The sequence below is a fragment of the Abramis brama genome (genome assembly GCF_963993115.1).
Source record: "Abramis brama genome assembly, chromosome: 1".
Lineage (NCBI taxonomy): Eukaryota > Metazoa > Chordata > Actinopteri > Cypriniformes > Leuciscidae > Abramis > Abramis brama.
This window is the reverse complement of record NC_139963.1, coordinates 23,146,193-23,169,381: the sequence shown is the minus strand read 5'-3', so window position 1 is coordinate 23,169,381 and position 23,189 is coordinate 23,146,193. Positions and strand designations below refer to the sequence as shown.

The 23,189-nt window shown below is 38.2% G+C and overlaps 1 protein-coding gene across 2 annotated transcripts in view; it reads left to right on the top strand.

Moving 5' to 3' along the window:
• Positions 1 to 7,603: 7,603 nt before the first annotated feature.
• scn4ab (sodium channel, voltage-gated, type IV, alpha, b) overlaps positions 7,604 to 23,189 on the top strand; it is a 28,562-nt gene continuing 12,976 nt past the window's right edge. For both annotated transcript variants that reach the window (XM_084091293.1, XM_084091292.1), the window contains exons 1-13: positions 7,604 to 7,758; positions 9,353 to 9,677; positions 9,789 to 9,909; positions 10,137 to 10,224; positions 12,752 to 12,880; positions 14,913 to 15,004; positions 15,109 to 15,366; positions 15,555 to 15,618; positions 15,801 to 15,942; positions 21,829 to 22,026; positions 22,145 to 22,355; positions 22,497 to 22,735; positions 22,864 to 23,037. In XM_084091293.1, coding sequence (XP_083947419.1) covers positions 7,664 to 7,758; positions 9,353 to 9,677; positions 9,789 to 9,909; positions 10,137 to 10,224; positions 12,752 to 12,880; positions 14,913 to 15,004; positions 15,109 to 15,366; positions 15,555 to 15,618; positions 15,801 to 15,942; positions 21,829 to 22,026; positions 22,145 to 22,355; positions 22,497 to 22,735; positions 22,864 to 23,037 — 2,136 coding nt within the window. In that variant the 5' untranslated portion in view covers positions 7,604 to 7,663. The remainder of the gene's footprint in view (positions 7,759 to 9,352; positions 9,678 to 9,788; positions 9,910 to 10,136; positions 10,225 to 12,751; positions 12,881 to 14,912; positions 15,005 to 15,108; positions 15,367 to 15,554; positions 15,619 to 15,800; positions 15,943 to 21,828; positions 22,027 to 22,144; positions 22,356 to 22,496; positions 22,736 to 22,863; positions 23,038 to 23,189) is intronic.

Below are 23,189 nucleotides of genomic sequence, written 5' to 3'. Positions count from 1 at the left end.
GAGTCGGGAACCGGCGAACGTTCAACAGACTTTAATAATAAAAAACCCTCACGGATGACTGCTGCTACATACAATAAAACAGAAACAAAACACAACATAAATCCAGGCCTGGTCCTCTCTTATCCTTCACTGTAGTCGATCCTCCTTTTATGCTTCCACTCCTCCGTGAGAGATATGAGACAATCACTCATTATCAATCACGCCACCGGCCTCGCGCCGTTCTCTCACGGCCCTCGGCCTTGTCCTGCTCGCCACCCTATAAGGATAGTAATACAAGTTTTGACCTCATGGGAATTTTTTTGGTCCCCATGAGGAAAACGGCTTATAAATCAGACTAAATGAAGTGTTTTGAAACTGGGGGTAGGGTTAGTGTAAGGGGATATAATATACATTTTGTACAGTATAAAAGTCATTACGTCAATGGAATATCCCCATAAAGCATGCAAACCGGTGTGTGTGTGTGTGTGGCACCAATTAAATTGTGAGTTACACAGTCACAGGTAACATTGCAACAAAATGTATTTAAAGCTACTGTTGCGAAACGAAGAGCAAAGATGTGCATGTTTTGGTGTGTGAATAATGCTTTACCAGCATTGCCTTGCCACAGAGAAAGATGTAGTGTAGTTACATAGGTCTGTCACATCATCAAGCAGCTAAATGAGTATGATTTCACATAATCAGAAAGAGCAGAATAGCTGTTGTTAGAGTGATTAGTAATGTCAGAGGCCACTGGAGAGGAGAGCGGGGATACTGCCATGTCCCTAACATTGCTGGAGTCCTTTCTTAGTATCAGCGCAGTGTTAGCAGAATTTGCCTGACGCTGTTGATCTTGACATGTTTCATGTTTCGCTTTCCTCATTAAATGTTCAAGAATAGGATTTGAGGACAGCGACTATAGATCTGAATTCATACGTGGAGTATTTCGCTCCGGCACGTTGCAATCACACAAGGTGAGGACGCTAGACACGAGGCGATCGGCAAGCGTCAGGGTGTTGAAGTGTGCTGGAGTAGAAGTGAGATATCACTCCATGAGAGAGGGAAAAAAGAAACGAGAACACAATGCGATGCATGTGAAAGAGAACCAGAAGATAGAGACTGAGAGACTTTAGTAAAAGCTGTCTGTGTCCAAGGCCCTTTAAAATCACATTATGGCGTCCCTTTATCAGAGCTACGAGTGGTTTTATGACAGGCCGCTGATGGATGAACGGTACTGTATTTCGTATCTGAGAGACCGGTTGAGGCTGCGCGACCCAGCGGCGGCGGGGTGATGGACTAGTATAGTGCCCACTTGTAGCTGTGACAAAGTGTTGTCATGAACACTGTTGTAATGCTTGCTCAAAAAAGCTCCCATCGTCATGACTTGAACAAGCGGAGACATTATTCATTGTAAGTCATCTCTGAACACTGTCAGAACTAATTCCTAGGTCCAGTTGTATATTCTTTAATATTGTTTTAGTCAGTCAGTTTTTGCTTGTCTTTTATTTTCTACTTGTCATCCATTAAAGACAGTTTAGTGGCTCTTGGTCCTTGTTTGTTAGCTTTGAGGCTATGCTAGTGTACTCTAACAAGTTGATGACGGTTCCCTTTTGTGCTCAAAATGTCTTTCTCATGACCAAAAATATTGATGACTCAAGTTGCACTACTCAGACTTTTGTCCAATCAATCACATGTTTTTAAATGTAATGTATTCCTGTGATGTCCAAGCTGAATTTTCAGCATCATTACTCCAGTTTTCAGTTCAGTGTCACATGATTTCTAAATAATGCTTTAAATAATGTTTGTCCATATTTGACCCAAACATGGGTTGAAACGACCCAGCCCTTTTTTTAGAGTGTAATATGCTGATGTGGTGCCCAAGAAACATTTCTTATTATAATCAATGTTGAAAACAGTTGTGCTGCTTACTATTTTTCTGGAAACTGCGACACATTTTGTTCAGGATTCTTTGATGAATACAAAGTTCCAACAGCATTTATTTGAAATCTATATATTTTTTGTAATATTATCAATGTCTTTACTGTCAAATTTATCAATTTGATGTGTCCTTGCTAAATGAAAGTGTTAATTTATTTAAAATCTTCCTGAAGCCAAACTTTTAAACGGTGGTAACCCAAACCTTTTAATAGAAATATGTCAACACTGAACAGAAAACTGTGCTCATCAAGCAATTTCATGCAGTCTTTTACTTTGTTAACATTAGGCATTAAGTTAAGTGCAAGAGCTACCGGAGTATTTTCCCTGACAGAGCAAGGTTTTTTTTTTTTTTTTTGCTTAGAAGTAATTTCACTTTAGAGAAATGAGGACAGCTATTTTATCATTATAATGGTTAACTTTATTCTAGCTTATGTTGTTGCATTCTTTGTTTTGAATGTGCTTTAGATAAGTGTCTGCTAAGTGCAGAAATGTAAATGCAGATTTTATTCAGTTTACAATTTCTGCTGTGTTGTTGGTAAAAAAAATAGCCTTGTAGAGGAATCAGATATAGTCTTGCAATACTGCTTGTTGACTGCTGCTCCCTTTTGCATTATGTAATATCTCTTATTTGTGAGAGACTGAGAATGTGTGAGAGGCTCAGAAATATGGTCTGCCATCAGTCCTCCACATGATACGGTACATCGGCACCTCTCTACAAACATCCTGTTTTGAAACCTCCCCTCTTCCCCCCACCCCCACCTCACTCTTTGAAATGGTACGTGCCTGTGGTTTCCTTCAATGCCTCTCTAATGATCCTTGCAATAGAGCCAAAGACCTAAAGCCACGCAACTTTGTTTCCGGAACAAACACCTGTTTCTTTGAGACAGTCTAGTGTTGCTCACCTCCCACTGTAGACTTCCACCCCACTGCCCTGCTCTGCCCTCCCTTATGTGGCACGTCCTTATGAGTCAGTGCATATCTGTCAATGTGAATGAACTATAGGCTACATTTGGTATCTCCTTAACTCGTCTATATGTTTTGCTTATCTGCTGTATGTTCATTGAAGTTCTGCTGTGATGCATTACAGATGCAGACAAATGGGTGTTTATTCAACTTTTATGTTCTATGGGCTAAATGATTTCAACTTTAAAAAATATTTTTTTTTTATATATATCATTTATTTGAGCTATTTTTCACATGCATACAATTTACCTTAATATAAACATTCATCATACAAATATATGTTTATAAATAACTAAGAAAGTATAAAATAAACAAATCATTTCAATATGTATTGAATGAAAATATAATTTAATATTATATATATATATATATATATATATATATATATATATATATATAAAATATTAGTATTGAAATAAAAATACATTTAATTTTTATTTCTAATTTTATTTAGTAATTTAATAATATCTTTTCATTATTTAATATTTTTTTTTAATTTATTAGTTTTATTTATAGTTTTCCAAATATTATGCTTGACCCATAATGTTATTTATCCAACTCTTTTTTTATTTATACATTCTGTAAAATGCTATCTATGAAATTAGCCTTAGCATTTTAGACTTCCATTTTTCCCAAATATTTTTAAAATGTAATTTCTATACATCTTTTACAATATGGTGGGAATGAAACTGTGGTGACCATGAAAATGTATGTGACTTTCATAAAAAGTCAGTTTGATTGGCTTAAATTCTTTAACAGTAGAATTGTTTTTTTTGTCCCGTCTATCGCTATACTCAGATTACTTTGCTCCATCCTAGTGAAGATGGGATTTCGAGACTTTACAGTACGTTGACTAAAATTATAAATGTTGTGTTGAGACCGGTATGATCTCCAACAGCTTTTTGGAATTGGAAGGCCATGTTACACGGCAAAACACTAGATGATACTGATCCAGTTTAGACCTTGTGCTCCTGAGGCATTGTCAGCACAGTCCATATCCTCATTTGACCCTACACTGGCCCTATATAACTAATGCCTTGTTCTGCCGGGTGAAAACACTTGTTGAACATGTTGCCATCTGGATCTTCACTCCTGTCTGTTTATTGTTAGGTTGGATGTATCAGACTTTAATGGCCTGTTTGGATTGCGTCTGTGTCAGGGAGACTCTAGTTCTCAGGTCTCAGCTCGGGCCCCCTGGCTTCGCAGTATACAGTGCATAGCGACTCTGCACAAGCAGAAATCGTGTCTCTGATCTGCTGACTGTGAGCTCTGGTGGCCCGGTTGGCTGTCACTAAGTCTGACAGTGACACAATCCTTTAAAAGCCATTGATGGGACATTCTGTTTATGCCATTCCTTTAAAAGAGATAAAAGGAAACTGCTACAACATGATGGACATATTTAATCATAATGTGTGTGAACAGGTGTATGCATCTAAGTATTTATATTTATATTATTAATGTAGATTTTTTTAAATATTTGTTTATGTGTAGTACTTTTATTCAGGACGCATTAAATTGATTAAAAGTGTAAGTAAAAATATGTATAATGTGACAAAATAATTATTTTGAGCTATCTCTTATTTAAAAATCTAGCATATTTTTAATTACATATATATTAGTGCTTGGTAGTAATGGATTACATGTAATCTGGACGTAATCAGACTCCAAAAAATAAGTAGGCCTACTTGTAATTAGATCATATTCCATTTTAGAATACTCATAATCAGACATACAGTTACTTTTTTGATTACTTGATTACATGTAATTCTTACAATGGCAGTAATTCATTCATAATTTATTGATTCTCCCTAATTCTTTTTAATGTTTTAAATTTTCCTTTTCTAAAAAGCATGTAGCTTATATATATTCAGAGAGTCTTCTAGTTGTTATTCAGACTCTGCTGTTGACCCTCTGACTCTCGATCTCTCTTTTGAGAGAGAGACCGATGAAGAGAGGGAGAAAGCGCAAACCCAAGTGTGCGTGATCTGAAGGAGACCATATTGGTGCACTGAAGCCCAATAGTTGTGGGAAAATACCAGTCATCATCCATCTCTGGCAGCCTGAGATGAAAAATAACCTGACAGGAGCGTGTTTGAAGGAGGGAACAGTTGAGGTCCAGTACATGTAACCCAATCTAACTGGTCTACAGTCCCCTCGAAAGCCCTGTCCCAAATGGAGCACTTGATGAGCATTTGCAGGCCGTTGTAGAACATTGAAGAGTGTCCCATTTGACATTTTAGGTTTCAGAAGGCTGTTATGTTTCCAAACTAAAACTTTCAGCTTGTATAGTGAATCTGTTGTCTACATCTTGATAAGTCAGAGGAAGAACACGAACAGAATGTTAAAAGAGCTGCAGTTTGTCCTGGACAAAAGTGTGCATTATACTGTGTATATATAACAGTAGTGTACAATAGTGTTCTGAAATAAGAGGGCAAAGTCCAGATTCATGTTCCAGTTACAGTTAATGATACAAATAAACACTACTCGCACTATCAAAAAAGTAACAAATTTCAGATTACATGTTTTATTTGTGAGCTCATGTTCAGCTGTTCTTTTTTATAGTCAACTTATTTTTAGATAATCAGTCATCAAAGCTCAGTCAACACTGCAGGTGTCATGAGTTTAACAGACACAGAGATGCACCATTTAATTTCACCAAGCTGACTTAAAAAACTTCCCAGATCATGTTTTCAAGTCATTTCAGGTGATTTTGACATGACATAAAGTGGGTGAGTTGTTTACTTTTTTATTTAGTTTCCCCATTAACATCATTATTTGTTCATTCAGACTGATTCACTGATGTGGAATGTGCACGAAAATAAGAGGCCGGATTTATTATTTGAACAGCCAATCATATTGCGATGGAAGCATTTCCTCCACTCATGTGAATTTTTACCGTTCATTCTCAATTCATTCTGCGCACACACACACACACACACTAAAAGCCAGATTGACCCCGCAGGATGATCGAGCAGTGGGCGGGAGGAATTTATCAGGAGGCGGGACTTGTTCATCGCACAATGTAAGCGAGCGAACACACGACAGGAATGAGTAGAGTCACCAGTAACTCGACGCCATACAAGGTGATGGCCTACAGCAGCTGCTGAGGTACCGCATGAGTCTTTGGCTTCGGTCCCTCCCAACTTCACAGAACCACACTCTACATCATAACAAATTCATTAAATTCACTTTCTGCGCAATCTGAAGAACCCAGAAGCCGAACATTATAGGCCTCATTAGAGACACATTCCAGTTCTGAACTGGTTAGTCTGTGTTATGTAACAGTGGAATGACCCTGACCAGCGCTTTAAGGAGCAGCATAAACACAGGTCTCAACACCCTGCACATGGATCAGTGGGCAGATCTCAAAAGAGTACATTTAGTGACTAAAAGATTTTGGTATCACCAAACATTGGACAATAACAGCCAATAACAGACAATAACATTGGACAATTACAGCCACGTGATCATGTGGGGTACATTATTTGTAGTCGACTGACCTTTTATACAAATAAAACATTTACTCAGATCTGGTGCAATTTTTTAGACATAGGCATTTTGTTTCTCTGTTCTTTGTTACATGAAAAGTGAAAAGTTTTGTCAATTTAACTGTAGGTAAATGGTTGTGGAATAGAAAAGATTTCTTTTTGAAGTTGTAATGTGAAGTTGGTTTAAAATGAAAATTAGTTTTCCATTGTATAGGAACATGGTTTAGTGTTGTTTGAAATGCATGTTAAGGTGAGCATTTTTGTTTTGTATTGTCAGATATTGGCTTTAAAATATAAATAATGATTGGTATCAACCAAAATGTTTAGATCACATCCCTAATTATTTTTTTATTTTTGGGGGGTAGATATATTTCTTGGATCAAGGCAAATAAAGGTGTGCTCAGGAATATACTTTCAGTATCTTTCAAAAATATGATGGCATGAATAAACAATGCAAAAGTGACTTTTTGACCTTCACTACTGTAGAGACAGCCAATCAGATTGGGCCTTGCTGTTTTGATATTTTTGTGTGCAGTATTTATCAGATGGTCTGTGATTTATCTGTGATCAAATGCAGTTGAATTGCGTAATGTATTTCAAAAATAATAAAGGGGAAGATGTAAGAAAGGCTTTTTTATATAAGCAGCTCCCTGCTGGGTGGATTTGGCACCAAAACACAACTTCTGGGAAGTTACCAGTGCTCTTCTTCACTCCATGTACGTTCATGTGCAGTGAGTCACTGCCTCGCTGAGAGTTAAGGAGTCTGCAAAAAGACTTGAATGGGGTCACTTGAACAGTCGTGATGCAATTTTACTGATTTTTCACATATAAGAACCAAATGATTTTTATGCAGAAATGTAAGGCGTCACATATCATAGCATGGAAAATATACTCAAATAATGATGATAAATGTTGTTTTGTAATTATAATGTGATGCAATATTAAAATCAGAACTTTGTTCTTTTAAAATTAGATACACGAGTGTCTGATAAATGACACTTCTCAACACAGCGTATGTTTCTTCTCATTTAGTGATCACATTTGACAGAGAGAGTTGTCTAGGACAAATCTTTTGAAGTGGAAACTTGTTCAGTTGTAGACAACACGCTGATCTCGCCTTCAATAGAATCTTTGTGTGCTGAATTGTTTTGTTACTTTGAGGGGGCAGGGTCTCATCCTGGTCCAGCTTGACCTAGAAGTAAAAAAGCGTCCCACAAACTTCAGCACACAGTCTAAATAGCATTCTTCAATTTGTCGAGAGCTTTTAACTGTACGCTGAAACTGGGGACACAGCAGCCATGCCTAAGCGAAAGATAAACCTGTCAGAGTTTTGGCGTAGGAACCGTGATCCTTACATATTCAGACCTAAACTAAAACTATGGCCTTGTCAACTGTAAGTTTGAAAACTTTTAAAACAGGTTACTTGGTCAATATATGTAACTTAATTGCGACTATTTGTCATAATTGCTAATTTTTTGTGCAGCTCAATTATAGTTGTTTGTTGTGGCAGTGCTGTGCAAATTTTAGTGTATTTCTGTTTTAATGATGTACAGTTTAGTAAAACTGTGGAATATAAATGCTTTGATTTATGTTTTAATGAAAGTTTTCATTGTTGCCTTAATTTACACATTTCGTTGTACTGAAACAGGAAAGATCCTACATGTAATATTTAGTTTCTCGTAAGTTTGTCTGTATATATACCTCAAAATTTTAAGAAATAGTCACCTCACTATATGAAGAGTTGGATTTACATAGCAAAAAAAAAAAAAAAAAAAGACATTTTATATACAATACCTTTCAAAAGAAATGTTTTTGAAAGACGTCTCTTATGCTCATCAAGACTGCATTTCTTCAAAATCAAAAATAAAGTAAAACACTAATATTGTGAAATATTATTAAAATGTAAAATAATTGTTTTCTATTTCAATATACTTTAAAATATAATTTATTGCTGTGATGCAATGCTGAATTTTCAGCATCATTACAGTCTTCAGTGTCACATGATCCTTCAGAAATCATTCTAATATGATGATTTGATGCTCAGTTATTCTCAATGTTTTTATAACCTGTGATACTTTTTTCGGGATTCATTGATGAATAAAAAGTTATTCATCATTCAAAAAGAACAGCATTTATTCAAAATAGAAATCTTTTTTAACAATATAAATCTTTACTATGACTTTTTGTTAATTGAACACATCCTTGCTGAACAAAAATATTAATTTTGAAAATTACTAGAAAGACTAGAAATTAAAAGAAAGAAATTACTGACCCCAAACTTTTGAACGGTAGTGTATATTGTTACAAAAGATTTCTATTTTAAATAAATGCTGTTCTTTTTTTCTTTCTTTTTTTACTCATCAAAGAATCCTGGAAAAAGTATCACAGGTTATAAAAAATATGAACTGTTTCCAACATTGACAATACATCAGCATATTAGAATGATTTCTGAAGGATCATGTATATGTCTTTAGTGTCAATTTGATCCATTTTTATCAAGTCAAGTCAAGTCATCTTCATTTATATAGCGCTTTTAGCAATGTAGATTGTTTCAAAGCAGCTGGATTTAATATCAGTTTAATATATTTAGGTATTGATTTCTTACTGACACAAACTTTAAAAGGCTATAGTGTATAAAATCTCACTTTATTTAACTCATTATTTAAACTATTTCCAAATATCCTGTTCTATTTCTAACTCTGAGACATACAAAAAAAACGTTTTATGTTTGCAGAAAACTAAGATGTGATGACAAATGCTATTTATAAAATAAATTATAATATATTATAAGCTGTAATTTCATAATTTCCTTTTTTTAATTGACAGAAATTGAATTCATTGTTAAATACTTGTTTAGCATGACTGAATATGAATAATGTTGTACAAGGAATTACAGACGGTCTAATATCTCATGTGATGACTTTCAGAGAGGGTTTACTAATGTACCACACCTTTCTCTAATGGACCACCTTTCTCTATCCCTGCAGGGCACAGTTGAGAGACCCCGAAGTGGTGGCAGCCCTCCTTCAGCAGAATGTCAAGATGGCATGCCTACTCCCTCCCACTGGTATCAATGTTTTCCGCCCCTTCACTTTGGAGTCGCTCGCCGAGATCGAGCGGCGGATGGCAGAAGAAGCCGCCGAGCAGGAACAGATGAAGGCCCAGAATATCGAGGTGGCTGAAGAAGATCTGCCCAAACCCAGCAGTGATTTGGAAGCAGGAAAGTCCCTACCATTCATCTACGGAGACCCTCCACCAGAGCTCCACAATGTTCCTATTGAAGAGTTGGATCCATTCTACAAAGCACAAAAAGTCAGTGGCAAAAGTAAAATACCAGTGATGTCAACAATATTTTACAGGTCTGGCTTATCAGAATAATAGTTACTCCACAAGAGGTGTTCTGTCCCTTTTTTTGTTTTTCAGACTTTCATCGTGGTCACCAAAGGGAAAACGATATTCAGATTCAATGCTGAACCTGCCTGCTACATTCTAAGTCCCTTCAACCCTGTTCGACGAGTAGCCATAAGAATACTCATACATTCATATCCTTTATATTCAATATAACCCATGGAAATAATCATATATATATATATAGTATATATATATTATATTATATATATATACAGTATGTCAACAATGTTCTCCATCTGTTCTTTGATTTCCATGTTTTAAGTTGACATCTTAGGTTTGTGTAATGCTCAGAGACAGAGTTTTTGTTTAGTTTAGAGGCACAAATCATTACTTCTGAGTTCTCCTTTACTCACAACAAATTGTTCAGCTTGTTCATCATGTTAACCATCTTGTCAAACTGTGCTTTCATGACATTGAGTGACCCTCCATCCTGGAGCAAAACAGTAGAGTAAGAGTTGCACCATTTCTCCAAAATCTATCCAACATTCCTCAAATACACAACCCCACCAATGACATCTATCTATCTATCTATCTATCTATCTATCTATCTATCTATCTATCTATCTATCTATCTATCTATCTATCTATCTATCTATCTATCTATTTATTGTTCCATCGGTCTGTCAAATTAGTTATATAATTTTCTGTGAACATCAGTTAATTTTAATTCTAATTTAATTTAAATTACAGTTCTGCATCCTGTTTGGTACCTCAATTCAAATTTAATTTAAATTCAGGAATTGGAACTTACAGGTAGGGTAGGCAATGTTTTTCATAAACACTTTTGTTATACTGGTTGAAACTCTCTTCACATCCTGATAGCAATCAATAATAGAGGTGGTCTAAATATATACACTCACCTAAAGGATTATTAGGAACACCATACTAATACTGTGTTTGACCCCCTTTCGCCTTCAGAACTGCCTTAATTCTACGTGGCACTGATTCAACAAGGTGCTGAAAGCATTCTTTAGAAATGTTGGCCCATATTGATAGGATAGCATCTTGCAGTTGATGGAGATTTGTGGGATGCACATCCAGGGCACGAAGCTCCTGTTCCACCACATCCCAAAGATGCTCTATTGGGTTGAGATCTGGTGACTGTGGGGGCCATTTTAGTACAGTGAACTCATTGTCATGTTCAAGAAACCAATTTGAAATGATTCGAGCTTTGTGACATGGTGCATTATCCTGCTGGAAGTAGCCATCAGAGGATGGGTACATGGTGGTCATAAAGGGATGGACATGGTCAGAAACAATGCTCAGGTAGGCTGTGGCATTTAAACTATGCCCAATTGGCACTAAGGGGCCTAAAGTGTGCCAAGAAAACATCCCCCACACCATTACACCACCACCACCAGCCTGCACAGTGGTAACAAGGCATGATGGATCCATGTTCTCATTCTGTTTACGCCAAATTCTGACTCTACCATCTGAATGTCTCAACAGAAATCGAGACTCATCAGACCAGGCAACATTTTTCCAGTCTTCAACTGTCCCAATTTTGGTGAGCTCGTGCAAATTGTAGCCTCTTTTTCCTATTTGTAGTGGAGATGAGTGGTACCCGGTGGGGTCTTCTGCTGTTGTAGCCCGTCCGCCTCAAGGTTGTGCGTGTTGTGGCTTCACAAATGCTTTGCTGCATACCTCGGTTGTAACGAGTGGTTATTTCAGTCAAAGTTGCTCTTCTATCAGCTTGAATCAGTCGGCCCATTCTCCTCTGACCTCTAGCATCAACAAGGCATTTTCGCCCTCAGGACTGCCGCATACTGGATGTTTTTCCCTTTTCACACCATTCTTTGTAAACCCTAGAAATGGTTGTGCCGTGAAAATCCCAGTAACTGAGCAGATTGTGAAATACTCAGACCGGCCCGTCTGGCACCAACAACCATGCCACGCTCAAAATTGCTTAAATCACCTTTCTTTCCCATTCTGACATTCAGTTTGGAGTTCAGGAGATTGTCTTGACCAGGACCACACCCCTAAATGCATTGAAGCAACTGCCATGTGATTGGTTGATTAGATAATTGCATTAATGAGAAATTGAACAGGTGTTCCTAATAATCCTTTAGGTGAGTGTATATTTTTTTTACATATATCTTCTGTGGAAGTCTCAGGACCTAAAGTTTTTCGTCCACTCACTGCATTTGGTCCAAATGCAATGATACGATGTTCTACCTGCCTGTCAACATGCTGTATGTATTTCCGTAACACCGTCTCTCGTGACGCTTTGCAGACTCTGTTCTGGCTGTATGCGTTCATGTGTTTTAAAGGAGGCGTGTTTTGGAGACGCTCTGAAGGGAGGGTGGGATCTTATGTTTTTAAAGCTAGCTTACTGTATCTAGCCTCTCTGAAATTGCCTACCCTACCTCTAAGACATACTGTAATGGTCTTGACATAAAATCAAGCATAGCGTCATTTCTGGCAGGTCATGTTAGTCAAGCTCGCATCAGCTGACTCTTAGCTGATCCACGTCTACCTATAGGAATACCATCAATACCACCAATACTATCACTGTATACATATATAAGCTCCTTCAGTATTATCAGCAGCTATCGCGTTTCACAGGAATTAATTACCCTCCTCCATCCCCAGCTCCTCCTCTCGTCAGCCAGGATTTGGCATTCTGATTCCCCTTGAATCAGAATAAATTCTCAAATTATGTTGTACTTTAAAATCTTGAATTAATGATCTGAATACATTCATGTTGGTTCTGTTCTGTTTACCCTAAGGGGGGTTATTGATGCTCTCCCTGCTCTTATCCATGCTAGGCTGCATGGATGTGCAGGGAGTTCTCACCCAGAACAGAACCATACCTCCAATCCAAACTGTATGCTAATTGTCAATCGTATTTGACGATAGTGGTCCTGACAGAAATAAAATTCACACAAAATGAGCTGACCTGAAACCTAAAGTGGATGTTATAGAGACACATTTATAGACCTTGATTGTTTATTGTACAATTTGGATCTTCGTAGGTACGTTTTCACTGGCATCTATACCTTTGAGGCATTGGTAAAGGTGCTGGCCAGAGGCTTCTGCAAGGGTAATTTCACATTCCTACGAGACCCGTGGAATTGGCTGGATTTCATGGTTATCAGCATGGCGTAAGTATGACCGTGATTGAATATAATCAGTGGCTAAACAAGCCAGTGCAAACATTTGTTATGGCTCTAAATTTATTGATGAAAAATGTTTGTGAGTTCCAAAATGTTGCACTATAAATCCTTCAATTAGAGTTGTGGTTTTAATGCAAATGGATTGTTCAGAAGAGGACTGGAACCATTTACAGCTTTATTTTTAACAGTAGTTTCCGTAATCAGATGCCATTCCAAATAGTCAGCATAGTGTGCGACTAATCAGTTTTTGCTCAGTCAGGGTATGTGGCAACCACATTAGACACAAAGGCATTGTGAAAATACCCACTCAGATGTGAGGGGTCAAAGGTCAGTGTGTTTACAGCATCACCAAAAGTGTAATGAGGCTGCCTGCATGGCCTGGTCCTCTGCAGACAGCCCTCCTTTGCTTCTCCATACGCCTCCCCAAGGTCCACCCTCACCTCCCTTTACAACCACTGCCTGGCTGAATGAAAATGTTTATCCACTTGTAAAGCGAGAACACTTACCAGGCCTATTTTTAGCAGCTTCACACTTTGGCCCTCCTCAGAACACTAAAAGGCTGCGGTTTGATTGTAGTTCTGAAGGTGTACAAGAACTTTTGTGGTCCCGATACTGTCCTGATAGACTGTTATTATTATTCCCTCTATGATTCCATCTGCTGTTATACATAGTATTACTTGGTACTAATAGCTAAAAGTATTTTATATGTATATAGGTAAGTATATATAGTCATGCATGTTATCAGAAAAAAAAATATGTGTATTTCCCCTGATGTCTAGTCAAGTGAATCCTCAATATATAAAGTGTATGAACACAACAGGTTGTTGATGAATATTTTAGCTTCCTATTGCAGCTTATTTTTGTTTTTATATTTATGATTTATGATTTTATGCAAAGCGACTTACGTTGCATTCAAAGTACACATTTTTTAATAGTCCCTGCGAATTGAACCCATGACCTTGACACTGTTAGCACCAAGCTCTACTGATTGTGCTACAGGAATCAGGACTATTTTAAAAGAACACATTTCATCAATGCTTATTTTTCTCAATACTTTCTCACAGTACTTTAGTAACTGTATAATGTGTTTCTCGTGGCTCCTGTACTACTTTCACATGAAATCAGTCGCCTGAAGTTCACAGACGTCATAATTCAATGCTGTGATCCAACTACCCCACAGGCATCTCACTTGCTATTGGTCCATAGTATACACATAATGATGCCATTTGGCTTCTGTGATCGACTGTTGCACTCAAGCTAAATATAGTCTACACTGAACATATCTCTTACCCCAGCAATTTCGACACTCCTCAGAAGACTCTGCAAAACTGACTCTTCAAAAATATGCCTAAAGGTCATGTCGATAAAAGAGATTTGAACGTACACTATCTTGAGCCATAAATACTCCAAAAGGACTTAAACAAAGTTTTTGTACATATTTTCAAGGATTTATCCACCAAAAAAAGAGTTTTTGGTTTTGGGTTTTGATTAATGATTTAATAGGTGGGATGATAGTTCATTGTAAAAAAAAAAAAAGTTATTTTTTGTTGCTTGTTAAATGTAATAAATTAAATGAGCTAATACATTAACACGTGAACATTGTGTCACAACTTACCATCAAAGCAGAAGTATACTTAATCAATGTGCTTTGGGACGACATAAATCATGTTCATTGCCCAAGACCAGATGTACAGAAATATCTAGGCAAACATATTAGAACCTGTTGTTATTATTCAAAAATAACATTTTCCATCCATTTAATTGCATAGTCTATTTAATTTATGTAAAATACTTAGTGCTCTATTTTTTATTATTAAAAAAAACAAAGAACAATAGTCGATTTTCTTTGGTAAAAAGCCAAAATTGTAAAAGGTATTAAACATTTTTTATTTTTTATTATGTATTATGTGGTAAAATTTACAACTATTAATATTAATAAGTTGAACATATACCATGTCAGTGGTATAATTGTGTGGTTTTAAAATAATAAGCATTGTGAGTCTATTTACTTCATCAACAGGTACGTCACAGAGTTTGTGGACTTAGGGAATGTATCCGCTCTGAGGACTTTCCGTGTTCTCCGCGCCCTGAAAACAATTACTGTAATTCCAGGTAAGTACAGCATGTCATTTAACATGGCAACTCACTTGAAATGAAAATGTTTTGTACAGTTTGGTAATGCATCAGCCGAGATTTTGTTCAACTACGAATTCCAGGTCTAAAAACCATTGTTGGAGCCCTGATTCAGTCGGTGAAGAAACTGGCAGATGTCATGATCCTCACCGTCTTCTGTCTCAGCGTGTTTGCTCTCATTGGCCTGCAACTGTTCATGGGAAATTTGCGGCAAAAATGTGTCATATGGCCTCCAGTTGGCTACAGTGACAACCTGACCATGCTCTTCAATCACACAGACGTCAATGGCACTGAAGCTGCCTATAGCTTTTTCAACTACGAGGAATATATTGAAGATCAAGGTGACTTCACATCACATTACTGAAGTAATAAGTCACAAATGTAGCCTGCAATTGCTGTACATAGTAGGAATTATTACGAATGGCTTTGGATACAGATGAAGTTGTTCAAAATTAATGAGAACTTGTCAAGTACTGCAGTTACAGTCATTTAACACTTTAGTAAACAGATATCCATTCCCTTTCCATAGAAAACTACTACTATGTTCCTGGCCATATGGATCCTTTAATCTGTGGGAACAGCTCTGATGCAGGGTATATTTTTCAAATATGATATTTGCCTTAAGCAATCATTTAAAGAAGCAACTTTGAATTGGTGTTTTGCAATACCAACAGGGAGAAATGTCAAAGAATTTAATTCAAACTTTATTCAGAGTAGTTTTAAGCAAACTGAATGTATTTATATTAAATTACCTGTTCATGGTTGCTGTTCACAGGAAGTGCCCTGAGGGGTTCGTATGCCTGAAAGCTGGCCGAAACCCAAATTATGGCTACACTAGTTATGACAACTTTGCATGGGCTTTCTTATCCCTTTTCCGGCTAATGACTCAAGACTTCTGGGAGAACTTGTTTCAGTTGGTGGGTATATGCATTCTGTTAAAGTCACATTGTTCCTCACCTTCTTGCATGTAATAATACAATGCCATACTATTAAAATAGTTAACAAAATGACATGAATCAATCCATAACAAAAGTTTAAGATTGTACAATTACAATTCATTACAGTAATAAACACATCTTAACATGAAGTGAATGCTTGTTTTAGGTGCACTGCTGTTACTGCTACTGAATTAATACTTAAATTCAGCAAGGCCATATTGAGTATTTCAAATAAATGCTGTTCCCTTTCGTTCAGTCACTATGAGTTAAGTCAATGAATGACAAAATGGGGGTTTCGCTTAGAAGCCTACCTCCTTCGAGTTCTACAAAACGAGCCAATGGCAAGGAAAATGCCATGGGTCTGTGGAATTTGCATACCGCAACTCCGCCCCACCGCGTGGGTATAAAAGGAGGGACGCTGGCAATTTTGCATTATGTTTTTGCTTCGGAGCCAAGAGCATCTCTTCACTCCTCTGCAAGCCTGTATCTGAGTTCTTCGAGACTATGAGACGAGCGGCTCTCCAGTGTGTTGGTGCAACGGTGCTTTCCAGTGAGATCACATTGCCTGCTGATCTGTGCAGTGATCTGCCAACAGTGTGTGTGCTTCTCTCTGGGCGCTTCAGCACTCTGCTGAGCTTTTTCCTCTCCTCACAAAAGAGCTTGCGCGTGGCACGTCTTTTTGGCATGTCTCGCCCTTGCACTTCTGGGTGCGGTCAGTTCGTTTTGCCATCTGATAGGCACAATCGCTGCCTAGCGTGTTTGGGCTTAGATCACGCTCAGGCAGCGTTTGTTGATGAGTCATGTTCTCATTGTGGGAACATGACCATCGCGGTGCTGCGGTCAAGATTCAATGACCTCCGTAGAGGTAGAGTCCCCTCTGCCACACCCCAATCTATCCCCTCCGCAAGAGGCGATACTTTGGCTGGTGGCCAGGGTGACCTGAGGGTGACGGTGTGGAAACAGAATACCCTTCTTCCCGGAGGTGCATGAGGAGGTCACGAGGTCCTAGAAGTCTCCATTGTCTTCCTGCGATCATTCGGCGGCCTCCTCCGCCTTCTCTTCCCTTGATGGGGCCGCGGCTAAAGGGTACACTGGGGTCCCCCCAGTGAAGCGCTCTGTTGCAGTGTAGTTGTGTCCTCAGAGCTCTTCTACCTCACGTGGTGATCCAAAGCACCCCTCCGAAGCCTGTAGGTTTTTGTCTACCCTGGTGGTGAAATCCTATAGAGCTGCGGGGCAGGCTGCCTCCTCGCTGCATGCCATGGCCATCCTGCAGGTCAATCAGGCCCAGATGCTCAGGGACATGCACGAGGGAAGAGCTGATCCGGGGCTCATGGAAGAGCTGCGTGCCGCTACCGACCTCGCTCTCTGGGCGACTTGGTGACCGCATGCTCCCTGGGTCAGGTGATATCCACAGCTGTGGTCCAGGAAAGACACCTCTTTTTTTTCTTATCAGTGGAAAAGAGATTTTGATCTTACATATAGGTGTTGTACATCATTCGATCCTGTTAAGTGTCTATTTTTTTTTGTATACTCACAATAAAAACAAAGTGTTGTTCTTTTCGCCAAATGTGAGGGACCAAGCAGTCAAGGAATGAGGGCCATAGAAATATGTTCCCAAAAAATATATTTTACTGAATTCAAAAAATCATATACAAAGGTTTCAAAAAGGAAACAAAGTCCAAATAATCAAAACAAATGTTTAGGCCTATAAAAGAGATCAACAGAACAAACTAAACTCAAACAACTGAGTACGTGTAAAGACAAACTGAACTGATCTACAAACTAAACATCAGGGACACATTTATACAAACGGACTAGTCCACATTAACACATAAGGGAAGACAAAAACAACAACTTCACTAATACAACAACAAAATCAATACCAAAGCCAGTTAAATAATTACACTATAATTATGTGCATATTTTTAACACAAATAAATCTAGGAAAAAGAACAAGCAATTAGGAAAGAAAATACCAACACAAACATTCGAGAACCCCCCACAGTTAATCTGCTGGTTGGTAGCGGCAAGCGGAAGTAAAATAACAGTTGAAGCGGCATGCCGGCTCTTAATTCGCGCAGACCACAAACGGAACTAGCCGATCACCATCCGAAGCTCCAGTCATCCACTCCTCAGCAACACAGCAGTAACTTAAACTCAAATAAAGCAATATTAATAAATGTGTGTACTGCACAACACCAACTAGATTGTGTGCACTTCAACCAGTCAGTGATGTACTGCAACTCAAATAAATATCTTAATGAGAAATAACCAGTGTCTTAGTCTTATTGCTAAATAAATATATGAACAGAAACTATTGAGAGAATAAAACGAAATACTAAAGAATGTGCAGGATAAATTACAAGAACATATGAGTAATGGGTGTTTGTATGTATGTGCGTGCGCAACATCACCGCTCACTGATGTGTGGCTGCATCGGGGCCATCACACCAAATAAAGAAAAATAAACATGATGCGAGTTCTGCCTTCTCTCTGTCAGTGAAGTCCATTCTGAAACGCGTCTGAAAATGAACTGTAACTCAGCGAATACTCAGTCACACAGGCAGAAGAGATATGTCTTGAATTCTCTTCTTTTAAATGAAGTAATTTATATAAAAAACTAATATTCTCTGTTTATGTAATCTGTATGAAAAGAGAGAGATGTCAGTCGTTCTCATTTCAGCTCATTATCTGCTAATGTGAACACGCCTATACGGAGAGCGCGCACTATTCAAACGCAAATGATCTAAGGCAATCCATGCAAACCTGTGAATGCCCACATCAACTCGATAAAACTCATCAAGTTTTATCAGATTCATGTACTTTGCGTCGTCTTGCTACGCTGTGAGGAATAATACTATCGTAATAATAATCCCGGGAAATTTACCTCAGAAGTGCTGGTTTAGTTTCACTTCGAGGAGCAATGGATCCAGCTGAGGATTGTGAATAGTAAGTTCTTTGTTCTTAAGTGCTTTGTTCTAATCGCGATATGGAAGTGTCTGTAAACGGCAAAAAGACTGTTTAAAGGGGTGGTTGAGTATGATTTCACTTTTCTAACTTTAGTTAGTGTGTAATGTTGCTTTTTGAGCATAAACAACATCTGCAAAGTTACAACGCTCAAAGTCCAAAGCAAAGGGAGATATTTGCTTTTAAAGAAATCGTTTTTTAAGGACTACAACAAACAGCTGGTAGAGACTATATGACATTCCTCCAGGGTTAGTGACATCACCAACCCTAAAATTTACATAAACCCCGCCCCCGGGAACATCCAGTCCATGTTGAGAAGAGGAAGAGTTGTTGTAGTCAAGCACATTTGTGAGTCAGCTCAAACTGTAGCATCCATCTTTTCACATGCAATAGAAAGTCACTCTGTGTACATCTCACAACAGTTCCTATACAAGCAATTTATACATTATCATGACAGAATATGCTAATTGAAGATAGTTAACTCCACATCAGCTACATAAATTCATCAACTAACCATTCAGAGATGTCCTGTTGCATTCTACGTGTTGTCACATCTTGAGTCTCTCCATCTTTGTCTGACTCCAGTTTGAACATAAAAGGCAGAACAGTTTCTGTCATTTTAGTGTGTGTCTGCATGAGGTAATCGGAGCTGCTAACACACAAGCTCTTGAAACCCCGCCCTCTGTGTCGGGAGCAACAGCTCATTTGCATTTAAAGGGCCAGACACTAAACGGTGCGTTTTTGCTCACCCTCAAAAAGTGACAACTTTAACATGCTATATAAAAATATCTGTGGGGTATTTTGAGCTAAAACTTAACACACACTCTGGGGACATCAGAGATTTATTTGACATTTTGTGAAAAGGGCATTATACCACCCCTTTAAATATGAATCATGTGTCTGTGTGTGAATGAATGAACTGCACAGATGTGGGGTATTCATCTGTGCCTTCATTCACACTCGCACTTACATTAGTAAACATGTTAGTTTTACATGAACACATCTACTAGTTTAACTTTTACCAAACTATATTGCTATACTGAGATGAGAAAAAATCGACTGAAATATGTTGAAATAAAATGTCTTTGTATAAGCAACGTATTAAACTGCAAATTAACATTTATATGCTAATATATCATAAAAACGATATGTTACAGACGAAATATGAAAGTTCAGACAAGATTTCGTTGATTAGTTTTGGATAGATTATAAAGTTTTTGCTGTAAAAAAGACTACTGCCACATCAAATAAGCTTTTGTTCGCCAATTTCTGCTCATATGTTAAATATATAGTATGGGATGTTTTGTCCAAAATAAAGTAGGTATAATGAATTATCAAATAAGATGTTATTATAGTGTTTGTTCCAATATTCAAACTAATGAATCCTTAACTTTGAAATACTTATGATAAAATGTATACTTTTTACAAAGAATGATTACACTTGAAATATAAAATTGTAATTGTTGTTGTAATTGTTACCTTTTTAATAAAATAGCAAAAAATATATTTACAAGGTAAATCTAAACAAAACAAAATCTAAATCGGTCAATATAAGCCTTCTCATTACATTATTTTATTGTGTTTTATTAGTGACAAATTTGGGGAGAGGATACAAAAGATGTTTCCAACTCTAACTTTGAACCAATTCTGTAGAATTGTATATAAAAATATAATATATATAGCTGGTCGCTTTGGCCTCCATCAAGAGGGTAGGGGACCTGCAGGCATTTTCGGTTGATGAAGCGTGCCTGGAATTTGGGCCGGTTGAGACCCCGGCCTGGATACATGCCCAAGGTTCCCACCACTCCTTTCAGGGATCAGATGGTGAACCTGCAAGCGCTGCCCTCGGAGGAGGCAGACCCAGCCTTGGCACTGCTCTGTCCAGTTAGTGCCCTCTGTGCTTACGTAGACAGAACGCAGTGTTTCAGGACCTCAGACCAGCTCTTTGTCTGTTATCGTGGGAAGCTGAAGGGAAAGGCTCTCTCCAAGCAAAGGTTGTTTCACTGGATAGTGGACACCATTGTCTTGACTTACCAGACGCAGGGTCGTCCATGCCCTTTAGGGGTAAAGGCACACTCCACCCGGAGTGTGGCTTCCTCCTGGGCTTTAGCGCATGGCGCCTCGCTAACAGACACCTGGGCAACACCTAACACTTTCTTGAGATTCTATAATCTCCGGGTAGAGCCAGTGTCCTCTCATTTACTCGCTTCCACTAGCCAGTAAGTAGGACCAGCTCGGTGTCATCGCTTGCTGCGCCATTCCACTCCACGGACTGGATACGTGTGCTATTTCACTCAGATGAGTTCTCCTTAGACCCTGAGTTCCTCCTGCACTTTTGATGCCGTCACCAGAGTGCATGTATTTCCACAGTAAGTCTTCTCTGAGCATGTTTTGAAGACAAATATCCAAAAATGTCAAAATTGACCAGTAAAAAAAAAACGATGTTTTTGCCTGCCGTGTCTCGCCTTAAGCCTAGCCCTTCGTCCGTGCTAGTTTCACAATAGGGAGCTCAGTCTTGCGCAGGGCACTGGAAGATAGCCGCCATGGCGTGATTAAATTGGGACCCCCATTTCGTCATTCACTGACGTAACGTCTCCTTTCCCTCCTCAGGGAACGAGGGTTACATACGTAACCGAGACGTTCTTTTGAACTTAGCAAAGAATTTTGAAAACTATGTCCTGGTTTCCAGAAAAAATCTTATATTTGGCTAAAATAAGAGACTTTTTTCAAAAAATGTGTAAAAATTCTTACCGACCCCAAACCTTTCAATGCATGTTAGTGTTTTATAGAAGTAACCATTTACTTCTCTATGCTTTTGTCCAAGAATATAAATGAAGCATAAAAAGTCATATGTGTGCAAAAAAAGCACCACTGTGAGAAGTGTCTTAAATGTTTCAGACGCTCCGTGCAGCAGGGAAGACGTATATGATCTTCTTTGTAGTCATCATCTTCTTGGGTTCGTTCTACCTCATCAATCTGATTCTGGCTGTGGTGGCTATGGCATATGCTGAACAGAATGAAGCCACCTTTGCAGAAGCTAAAGAAAAGGAGGAAGAGTATGCAAAAATCCTGGAGCAGCTCAAGAAACAAGCTGAGGTTTGTCATGCGTTAACATAACAGCTTAACTAGCATAGCCTGAGCATTGGATCATTTCTTTTTGAAAAATACTAATTGTTAGTTCTGATTTTATCTGATGTTTTTATTTGTCAAGCAGCAGAAGAACGGGGTGGTAAATGGCAGCAAGACATCACTATCCAGCAAAAAGAAAGGTGATGATGACCAAATTCAGAGCGACTATGATGGGATTGCACTGAAACCCCTTTCAAAATCGAATGGATCCAAAGGCAGCATGAATTACTTAGAAGTCCCTGACTCTCAGATGAGAAAAGTGAGTGCAGTGAATGCTACAGACAATGCTTTAGATGGTAAGTGTTAATGGTGAGTTCCAGAACAATTAAATCATCCAAATAATATATTATGATATACAAATCATACAAATCATATATATATATATATATATATATATATATACACACACATATATATATATTTACTTTAATTAACAGAGCTGGAAGATACTCAAAGGGTTTGTCCTCCCTGCTGGTACAAGTTTGCTGACATATTCCTGATATGGGATTGCTGCTCGCCATGGGTGAAATTTAAGAAGATCGTATACCTATTTGTGATGGACCCTTTTGTGGATCTGGGCATCACCATCTGCATTGTGCTAAACACAATGTTCATGGCTATGGAACACTATCCCATGTCTGAGAGTTTTGAAAACACGTTGTCGGTGGGAAACCTGGTAAGTACATCTACCTATCAATGTTAAATGTGTATTGAGAAAACTTATACTGTATATCCTTTGAGAATATGTTGAAAGTTTGTTGCAGAAGCTGATGGCTTACTTGCACCATGTTCTATCCCATGCAGGTTTTCACAGGTATCTTCGCAGCAGAGATGGTGCTGAAACTTATTGCACTGGACCCTTATCATTACTTTCAGGTTGGCTGGAACATTTTTGACAGCTTCATTGTGACCATGAGCCTGGTGGAGTTGTTTTTAGCCGATGTTGAGGGCTTGTCTGTGCTAAGGTCCTTCCGTCTGGTAGGTGAAACTTGGTTGAATTGCCAACTATTAAAGGGATAGTTAACCTAAAATTTCCAATTCTGTCATAATTTACTCACCCTCATGTTGATCCGAACGTATAAAACTTTGTTCCATGGAAGACAAATGAAGAAATCAGAACAACTGGAAGT